This window comes from Oncorhynchus masou, chromosome 11 (assembly GCF_036934945.1).
Source record: "Oncorhynchus masou masou isolate Uvic2021 chromosome 11, UVic_Omas_1.1, whole genome shotgun sequence".
Lineage (NCBI taxonomy): Eukaryota > Metazoa > Chordata > Actinopteri > Salmoniformes > Salmonidae > Oncorhynchus > Oncorhynchus masou.
The window spans coordinates 13,384,072-13,394,773 of NC_088222.1; the positions used below are offsets into that span (position 1 = coordinate 13,384,072).

Sequence of the window (10,702 nt, forward strand, 5' to 3'; positions counted from 1 at the left end):
CACTGGAGACACCTTGCATCTCTGCATAACACGGTGCCTGACCAGTTACACGCTCCGCACGGTAAGCACGAGGAGTTGGCTCAGGTCTCCTACCTGACTCATGCAATCTCCTCGTGTTTCCCCACCCAAAACATTTATTGGGGCTGCCGTAACTAGTCGTGTACCTTCACATCATCGCCATTCCTCTATTCTCTGGTATTTTTCCTCGTAGTATCACCGTTCCGCTGCCTCTATCTCCTCCTTAGGATGGCGATTCTCCCCCGGCTGTGTCCAGGGTCCTGCTCCATCTAATATCTCCTCCCAGGTCCATTTCCCCATTAAGTGCTGTTCCTCCTTTTCACGCTGCTTGGTCCTGGTTTGGTGGGTTATTCTGTTACGTTCGTCATAACGAGGAGACCAAGGCGCAGCGTGATAAGCATACAGTCTTCTTTTAATAAACAAATAAACACTAAACAAACTAACAAAGAAACAAAACGAACGTGACGCTATAATACATGAGTGCAGACAGGCAACTACACATAGACAATAACCCACAAAACCAACATGGAAAATGGCAACCTAAATAGGATCCCCAATCAGAGACAACGACAAACAGCTGCCTCTGATTGGGAACCAATTCAGGCCACCATAGACCACCATAGACAAACCAAAACCCCATAGATGTACAAAAACCCTAGACAAGAGAGAAACACACATACCACCCTCCACACCCTGACCTAACCAAAATCATAAAGAAAACAAAGATAACTAAGGTCAGGGCGTGACAGTCTGAGTGTTGGAGTCTGCCCCTGGCTATCTGTAAATTATGTCTGAGTGTTGGAGTCTGCCCCTGGCTATCTGTAATAATGTCTGAGTGTTAGAGTCTGCCCCTGGCTATCTGTAAATAATGTCTGAGTGTTAGAGTGTGCCCCTGGCTATCTGTAAATTATGTCTGAGTGTTGGAGTCTGCCCCTGGCTATCTGTAATTATGTCTGAGTGTTAGAGTGTGCCCCTGGCTATCTGTAAATTATGTCTAAAGACACTGAAGCAACAAACTTTGTGGAAATTAATCTTTGTGTCATACCTCAAAACTTTTGGCCATGACTGTATATTTTAAAACAAATACTTTTAGAAGTTTACTCAAGTAATAAAAACTGTATGCCTTTCACTTTTACTTGAGTAATTTTCTATTAAGGCATTTTTACTTCTCCTCAAGTATGACAATCGGGTACTTTTTCCGCAGCTGATCATTTCAGAGTAACTAACTACACTTCCCTAAAAAATGCCTTATTCATACACTGCCCTCTTGTGGTGCTTTCATGTCAGTACATGTATCTTAAAAATGCCAGTGCATTTTCATAGATAGAATTTCAATAAAAATTGAAAAAGTTGATTTTTAATCATGTATAAAGTTAGTTACATCATTGTCACATTCATTTTTGAACAGTTTTGGCACTGACAAAGCTTCTGCCAAATGTGCTACTTTTGAAAAACATTTGATCTTCGAAGTTGCTTGGCATCAAGGTCCAGTATAGTCATTTATTTGTATTTTTTTATTTGACAAAGAGGGAATTTCACTACAATTAAGACATTGCACTTGGGTTTAATACTGTGCATTCAAAAAGCACAATATAATGCTAGAAATAAATTAGGAAAACTGTCCATATGAATTGTACAAATAATAGAATTTGTACACAGAAGAAATACATCAACACAAACCACTATAGATGAGCTCAGTCAGAATGTAACTTGATTGTCGTGGCAACTGACACCATCAATGATGTAAGTCTACCATGAGGTCAGGCCTAGAGAGAGACACTGCTCCTAACATATTACCACACAGAATGAGTAGAATGTGATATAAAAGAGAATGGTTTCCTCCAGTATTTCTGTTTTCTGACGCCCAGTGACTAGATATACAGCGAGGGTCACTCACCCAGGCCCTGGAGTGCTCTGCAGTGCACAATAGCACAGTTGGGGTCATTCCTATTGATATATTTATATATTTATTTATTTTATTTTTTCAATGACGTCATAATAAACTGAAAAAGTAGAAGCTTATTTATTTATTTAATTAATTTTTAATTCAATTCACTACCTGAATTGACTGGCTTCAATAGGAATTGACCCCAACTGTGCTATATATATATATGAATGCCTTCAATTTGAAATTGACCCCAACCCTTGAAGGTGTCTGACAGTATAGGAGTGTCCTTCCATGAACGCTGCCATTCCTAACATGCATCACTTGATTTGAACACACACACACTAACCAACCCACACACACTTTGAAATCAGGTCCTGGGGCACTTGACCAAGTCTATAGAGCCTCCGCCAGCATCACTGCTGTCTGTATATTCAGTCACTCCCAGTGATTATGGACCGACGTACCAAATACAAAATGGCGAATTATACAGTGAGAAATGAAGTGTCGCTGATGAATGGCACAGTCAGCAGTGACACCATAACCAGTAACCCTTTTCACACTACCAAGTCAAACCAAACACTGCCTGCCTGGTTATGCAGCCACAGTTGTTTTTGGAACCTTGCTGTAAAAGAACAACGTGAAAAGACCACATCCAAGTCAGCGCAGTAAGGATGGGGTTGGCCGTACAGTGTGAATCAGGCATGAATACATATGGTTGAACTACAGCTCATCTTTATATGACGTCTGCAGCATGTCGGGTTGGGGAGCCCCCTTCAGCGTTTTGTGGGAGCCCCTCCAGTCTGTTCGCACGTTGTCGTCGTCCCACAGCGTGGAGGTCTCTGTGTCACTCACCCACTTGGGGTCCCCGGCGTATTGGGCTGGTTGCACCAGTAGGGGGCGTGTGGAGAACGCCTGCAGGTTACGGTTAGGATAGTGGGACTTGTAGTTCTCACTGTTGACCAACAGGACAGGGAGGTTAGAGAGACAACGCCTGCAGGTTACGGTTAGGATAGTGGGACTTGTAGTTCTCACTGTTGACCAACAGGACAGGGAGGTTAGAGATACAACGCCTGCAGGTTACGGTTAGGATAGTGGGACTTGTAGTTCTCACTGTTGACCAACAGGACAGGGACGGTAGAGATACATTGGTCACAGGACGATGACAATATTACGTCTGGTGTTAAAACTCCCACTAAGGAGATAAAACTAGCCTGTCATGTACATAGCTTGAGAGTGTATGTAAATATCCAGAACAGGGCCACACTTCATCATACAGTTACATGATACAGTGTTATGGTGGGCAACAATACACAGATAAAATGTAATCCTATGAAAGGTAACAATTTTAAAATGTACTGGTAATTTCGAAACATTACAAAACAACATTGAGAGATGAAATGACATGAAATATATTTTGTGGAAACAAGGTTATAATATAAGAACTGGGAATAAGTTTGTGGATTGGGCAACTCTTGGAAAGAATAAATCAGAATCAACTCCAAGCATATTGAAGCAGAACCACACAGGGAAGAGGATGGGAAGGGGGAAGGGGGACAAGGACTAGGGATGATGGCAGCTGGCCAGGTTTCCACACATGACAGAACACTAAGGCATTCTCAACAGAACGCGAAGGCATTCTAACAGACTTCTGGATGCATGCCTGGTTCCCATTGGCTCAGAGAGGCTCTGGGTTCTATTAGCTTGGTCTGGCAGACACATGTCATGCAGCCAGAGAGAGAGACAGGGTGTTGACCACATGGACCTGGAACGCTACAACAAGCCAAGTCAGTCAGCAGAGACTAAAACTAACATGAAGCAAAGTACAAAACAGTTGGACTTCTTGACATAACTAAAATATGAATGGATTTCACAATTAGAGGGAACATTTTAATTGTGGCAAGCTATTTTAAAAGCAGGCTTTTAAGAGTTGAGCTAAGAATGTGTTTACAGGAAGGTGAACATCAATGGGAGGCTGTAGATGTGAAACCATAGGCTGGTGATTGTAACAGTGGTTTTCAAATCTGTCCATTCCAAAGCTACATTTATGCTTAACGTTTATCCAAAACTGCAGCTAATTAGGAGTTGTTGCTATAGGTTGTCGCTATAGGTTGTCGCTATAGGGTGTCGCTATAGGTTGTCGCTATAGGTTGTCGCTATAGGTTGTTGCAATAGGTTGTTGCTATAGGGTGTTGCTATAGGGTGTTGCTATAGAGTGTTGCTATAGGGTGTTGCTATAGGTTGTTGCTATAGGTTGTTGCTATAGGTTGTTGCTATAGGGTGTTGCTATAGGGTGTTGCTATAGGTTGTTGCTATAGGGTGTTGCTATAGGTTGTTGCTATAGGGTGTTGCTATAGGTTGTTGCTATAGGTTGTTGCTATAGGGTGTTGCTATAGGTTGTTGCTATAGGTTGTTGCTATAGGGTGTTGCTATAGGGTGTTGCTATAGGTTGTTGCTATAGGGTGTTGCTATAGGTTGTTGCTATAGGGTGTTGCTATAGGTTGTTGCTATAGGTTGTTGCTATAGGGTGTTGCTATAGGTTGTTGCTATAGGTTGTTGCTATAGGGTGTTGCTATAGGGTGTTGCTATAGGTTGTTGCTATAGGGTGTTGCTATAGGGTGTTTCTATAGGGTGTTGCTATAGGGTGTTGCTATAGGGTGTTGCTATAGGTTGTTGCTATAGGGTGTTGCTATAGGGTGTTGCTATAGGGTGTTGCTATAGGGTGTTGCTATAGGGTGTTGCTATAGGTTGTTGCTATAGGGTGTTGCTATAGGGTGTTGCTATAGGGTGTTGCTATAGGGTGTTGCTATAGGTTGTTGCTATAGGGTGTTGCTATAGGGTGGTGCTATAGGGTGTTGCTATAGGGTGTTGCTATAGGGTGTTGCTATAGGTTGTTGCTATAGGTTGTTGCTATAGGGTGTTGCTATAGGGTGTTGCTATAGGGTGTTGCTATAGGGTGTTGCTATAGGGTGTTGCTATAGGGTGTTGCTATAGGGTGTTGCTATAGGGTGTTGCTATAGGGTGTTGCTATAGGGTGTTGCTATAGGTTGTTGCTATAGGGTGTTGCTATAGGGTGTTGCTATAGGGTGTTGCTATAGGGTGTTGCTATAGGGTGTTGCTATAGGGTGTTGCTATAGTTTGTTGCTATAGGTTGTTGCTATAGGGTGTTGCTATAGGGTGTTGCTATAGGGTGTTGCTATAGGGTGTTGCTATAGGGTGTTGCTATAGGTTGTTGCTATAGGGTGTTGCTATAGGGTGTTGCTATAGGGTGTTGCTATAGGGTGTTGCTATAGGTTGTTGCTATAGGGTGTTGCTATAGGGTGTTGCTATAGGGTGTTGCTATAGGGTGTTGCTATAGGGTGTTGCTATAGGTTGTTCCAATAGGTTGTTGCTATAGGGTGTTGCTATAGGGTGTTGCTATAGGGTGTTGCTATAGGGTGTTGCTATAGGGTGTTGCTATAGGGTGTTGCTATAGGGTGTTGCTATAGGGTGTTGCTATAGGGTGTTGCTATAGCTTTGGCAGATCAATGCTGGCAAAGGGTCAGAACAAGCTACACAAGATGAAATGCCATTTTTAATGACACAAAGCAGAGTTGCCTGACAGCTTTGTAGCACTAAAATCATATGAAGTTCCATTGGCAATGGATGAAGGATGGTCCTAGTAAAACTAATCTTTCAGGGACGATCCCAGGGTGGTACTGGACTATCTTGGAGCTGATTCTTGAGAACTTATGACACTACTTTTCAAAGACAATTTGGCTACATCGTTTCACCAGCTCTCTCCCCTATGGAGCATTGTTGTCAAACTTACGTACCAACTGGGTTTGAACATGGATCTCCTGCACATTACAAACCTGTCTGGTGTCCCAGGTCTAAATCAGTCCCTGATTAGAGGGCAATAATGAAACAATGCAGTGCAACTGGCTTGGAGGTCCAGAGTTGAGTGTGAGGGGTATAGGCATTAGCGCAGGGCGAGCTAACATAAATCTTCAGGTTTCAGTTCCACCTACTTGGTGTGTCTGGTCTCCATGATCAGAGAACATCTTAAGAATGGCTAAATAAATACAAGAAGAAATAGAATTTCAAAAAAACAGTTGAGGTACTTACTTGGTGTGTTTGTCGTACATGATGGGTAAGAATTCGTCGACGGGCAGCATCTTGGAGAGGGGTTCAGCGTTGAGCAGCTTCTGGGCCCCCTGGAGAGAAATGGCATAGGACAGGGTCCAGTAGGAATAGTCTGCTACCACCAGGTTCCTCACGTTCTCCACCACCTCCTCATCACCTGGCTTCACCTGCTTACGGCCCAGGTAACTGGGGACAGAGGACAGACAGAGTCAGTCAGAGTACTGGACAGAGGACAGACAGAGTCAGTCAGAGTACTGGACAGAGTACTGGACAGAGGAGAGAGAGAGACAGGGTTAGTCAGAGTAGTGGACAGAGGAGAGAGAGAGACAGGGTTAGTCAGAGTACTGGACAGAGGAGAGAGAGAGACAGGGTTAGTCAGAGTACTGGACAGAGGAGAGAGAGAGACAGGGCCAGTCAGAGTACTGGACAGAGGAGAGAGAGAGACAGGGTTAGTCAGAGTAGTGGACAGAGGAGAGAGGGAGAGAAACAGGGTTAGTTAGTCAGAGTAGTAGACAGGGGAGGGAGGGAGAGACAGGGTTGGTCAGAGTAGTGGACAGAGGAGAGAGGGAGAGAAACAGGGTTAGTTAGTCAGAGTAGTAGACAGGGGAGGGAGGGAGAGACAGGGTTGGTCAGAGTACTGGACAGAGGAGAGAGAGAGACAGGGTCAGTCAGAGTAGTGGACAGAGGAGAGAGAGAGACAGGGTCAGTCAGAGTAGTGGACAGAGGAGAGAGAGAGACAGGGTTAGTCAGAGTAGTGGACAGGGGAGAGAGAGAGACAGGGTTAGTCAGAGTACTGGACAGAGGAGAGAGAGAGACAGGGTTAGTCAGAGTAGTGGACAGAGGAGAGAGAGAGAGAAACAGGGTTAGTTAGTCAGAGTAGTAGACAGGGGAGGGAGGGCGAGACAGGGTTAGTCAGAGTACTGGACAGAGGAGAGAGAGACAGGGTCAGTCAGAGTACTGGACAGAGGAGAGAGAGACAGGTTTAGTCAGAGTAGTGGACAGAGGAGAGAGGGAGAGAAACAGGGTTAGTTAGTCAGAGTAGTAGACAGGGGAGGGAGAGAGAGACAGGGTTAGTCAGAGTACTGGACAGAGGAGAGAGAGAGACAGGGTTAGTCAGAGTACTGGACAGAGGAGAGAGAGACCGGGTTAGTCAGAGTAGTAGACAGAGGAGAGAGAGAGACAGGGTTAGTCAGAGTAGTGGACAGAGGAGAGAGAGAGACAGGGTTAGTCAGAGTAGTGGACAGAGGGGAGAGAGAGACAGGGTTAGTCAGAGTAGTGGACAGAGGAGAGAGAGAGAAACAGGGTTAGTCAGAGTACTGGACAGAGGAGAGAAAGAGAGACAGGGTTAGTCAGAGTAGTGGACAGGGGAGAGAGAGAGACAGGGTTAGTCAGAGTAGTGGACAGAGGAGAGAGAGAGAGACAGGGTTAGTCAGAGTACTGGACAGAGGAGAGAGAGAGACAGGGTTAGTCAGAGTAGTGGACAGAGGAGAGAGAGAGAGACAGGGTTAGTCAGAGTAGTGGACAGAGGAGAGAGAGAGACAGGGTTAGTCAGAGTACTGGACAGAGGAGAGAGAGAGACAGGGTTAGTCAGAGTACTGGACAGAGGAGAGAGAGAGACAGGGTTAGTTAGTCAGAGTAGTAGACAGGGGAGGGAGAGAGACAGGGTTAGTTAGTCAGAGTAGTAGACAGGGGAGGGAGGGAGACAGGGTTAGTTAGTCAGAGTAGTAGACAGGGGAGGGAGAGAGACAGGGTTAGTTAGTCAGAGCAGTAGACAGGGGAGGGAGGGAGACAGGGTTAGTTAGTCAGAGTAGTAGACAGGGGAGAGAGAGAGACAGGGTTAGTTAGTCAGAGTAGTAGACAGGGGAGGAAGGGAGACAGGGTTAGTTAGTCAGAGTAGTAGACAGGGGAGGGAGAGAGACAGGGTTAGTTAGTCAGAGTAGTAGACAGGGGAGGGAGGGAGACAGGGTTAGTTAGTCAGAGTAGTAGACAGGGGAGGGAGAGAGACAGGGTTAGTCAGAGTACTGGACAGAAGAGAGAGAGAGAGACAGGGTTAGTCAGAGTAGTGGACAGAGGAGGGAGAGAGACAGGGTCAGTCAGAGTACTGGACAGAGGAGGGAGAGAGACAGGGTTAGTCAGAGTAGTGGACAGAAGAGAGAGAGACAGGGTTAGTCAGAGTACTGGACAGAGGAGAGAGAGAGACAGGGTTAGTCAGAGTAGTGGACAGAAGAGAGAGAGACAGGGTTAGTCAGAGTACTGGACAGAGGAGAGAGAGAGAGACAGGGTTAGTCAGAGTACTGGACAGAGGAGAGAGAGAGACAGGGTTAGTCAGAGTAGTGGACAGAGGAGAGAGAGAGACAGGGTTAGTCAGAGTAGTGGACAGAGGAGAGAGAGAGAGACAGGGTTAGTCAGAGTACTGGACAGAGGAGAGAGAGAGACAGGGTTAGTCAGAGTAGTGGACAGAGGAGAGAGAGAGAGACAGGGTTAGTCAGAGTACTGGACAGAGGAGAGAGAGAGAGACAGGGTTAGTCAGAGTAGTTGACAGAGGAGAGAGAGAGAGACAGGGTTAGTCAGAGTACTGGACAGAGGAGAGAGAGAGAGACAGGGTTAGTCAGAGTAGTTGACAGAGGAGAGAGAGAGACAGGGTTAGTCAGTAGTGGACAGAGGAGAGAGAGAGACAGGGTTAGTCAGAGTAGTGGACAGAGGAGAGAGAGAGACAGGGTTAGTCAGAGTACTAGACAGAGGAGAGAGAGGGACAGGGTTAGTCAGAGTAGTGGACAGAGGAGAGAGAGAGACAGGGTTAGTCAGAGTAGTGGACAGAGGAGAGAGAGAGACAGGGTTAGAGTACTGGACAGAGGAGAGAGAGAGAGACAGGGTTAGTCAGAGAAGTAGACAGAGGAGAGAGAGAGACAGGGTTAGTCAGAGTACTGGACAGAGGAGAGAGAGAGACAGGGTTAGTCAGAGTACTGGACAGAGGAGGGAGAGAGAGACAGGGTTAGTCAGAGTACTGGACAGAGGAGAGAGAGAGACAGGGTTAGTCAGAGTAGTGGACAGAGGAGAGAGAGAGACAGGGTTAGTCAGAGTAGTAGACAGAGGAGAGAGAGACAGGGTTAGTCAGAGTACTGGACAGAGGAGGGAGAGAGAGACAGGGTTAGTCAGAGTACTGGACAGAGGAGAGAGAGAGACAGGGTTAGTCAGAGTAGTGGACAGAGGAGAGAGAGAGACAGGGTTAGTCAGAGTAGTGGACAGAGGAGAGAGAGAGAGACAGGGTTAGTCAGAGTACTGGACAGAGGAGAGAGAGAGACAGGGTTAGTCAGAGTAGTGGACAGAGGAGGGAGAGAGAGACAGGGTTAGTCAGAGTACTGGACAGAGGAGGGAGAGAGAGACAGGGTTAGTTAGTCAGAGTAGTAGACAGAGGAGAGAGAGAGAGACAGGGTTAGTCAGTGTACTGGACAGAGGAGGGAGAGAGAGACAGGGTCAGTCAGAGTACTGGACAGAGGAGGGAGAGAGAGACAGGGTTAGTCAGAGTACTGGACAGAGGAGGGAGAGAGAGACAGGGTTAGTTAGTCAGAGTAGTAGACAGAGGAGAGAGAGAGAGACAGGGTTAGTCAGAGTAGTGGACAGAGGAGAGAGAGAGAGACAGGGTTAGTCAGAGTAGTGGACAGAGGAGAGAGAGAGAGACAGGGTTAGTCAGAGTAGTGGACAGAGGAGAGAGAGAGAGACAGGGTTAGTCAGAGTACTGGACAGAGGAGGGAGGGAGAGACAGGGTTGGTCAGAGTACTGGACAGAGGAGAGAGAGAGACAGGGTTAGTTAGTCAGAGTAGTAGACAGAGGAGGGAGAGACAGGGTTAGTCAGAGTAGTAGACAGGGGAGGGAGAGAGACAGGGTTAGTCAGAGTACTGGACAGAGGAGTGAGAGAGACAGGGTCAGTCAGAGTACTGGACAGAGGAGAGAGAGAGAGACAGGGTTAGTCAGAGTACTGGACAGAGGAGAGAGAGAGACAGGGTCAGTCAGAGTACTGGACAGAGGAGAGAGAGACAGGGTCAGTCAGAGTAGTGGACAGAGGAGAGAGAGACAGGGTTAGTCAGAGTAGTAGACAGAGGAGAGAGAGACAGTGTTAGTCAGAGTACTGGACAGAGGACAGACAGGGTCAGTCAGAGTACTAGACAGAGGAGAGAGAGAGACAGGTTTAGTCAGAGTACTGGACAGAGGAGAGAGAGAGAGACAGGGTTAGTCAGAGTAGTGGACAGAGGAGAGAGAGAGACAGGGTTAGTCAGAGTACTGGACAGAGGAGAGAGCGAGACAGGGGTAGTCAGAGTACTGGACTGGACAGAGGAGAGAGAGACAGGGTCAGTCAGAGTACTGGACAGAGGACAGAGAGAGACAGGGTTAGTCAGAGTACTGGACAGAGGAGAGAGAGAGACCGGGTTTGTCAGAGTAGTGGACAGGGGAGGGAGGGAGGGAGAGAGACAGGGTTAGTCAGAGTAGTGGACAGGGGAGAGAGACAGGGTTAGACAGAGTAGTGGACAGAGGAGAGAGAGAGACAGGCTAGTCAGTCAGAGTAGTGGACAGGGGAGAGAGAGAGACAGGGTTAGTCAGAGTAGTGGACAGGGGAGAGAGAGAGACAGGGTTAGACAGAGTAGTGGACAGAGGAGAGAGAGAGACAGGGTTAGTCAG

General features: G+C 46.7%; 1 protein-coding gene across 2 annotated transcripts in view; it reads right to left on the reverse strand.

The window, feature by feature from the left end:
• Window positions 1–1,353: 1,353 nt before the first annotated feature.
• LOC135548140 (procollagen galactosyltransferase 2-like) overlaps window positions 1,354–10,702 on the reverse strand; it is a 20,341-nt gene continuing 10,992 nt past the window's right edge. Inside the window, exons 11-12 of one of the 2 annotated variants that reach the window (XM_064977431.1) lie at window positions 6,011–6,214; window positions 1,354–2,858 (exon numbers count right to left, since the gene is read on the reverse strand). In XM_064977431.1, the coding sequence (XP_064833503.1) occupies window positions 2,627–2,858; window positions 6,011–6,214 (436 nt within the window). In that variant the 3' untranslated portion in view covers window positions 1,354–2,626. Of the gene's footprint in view, window positions 2,859–2,894; window positions 3,017–6,010; window positions 6,215–10,702 lie in introns of those variants that run through there. The other variant, XM_064977432.1, reaches the window with a different exon arrangement.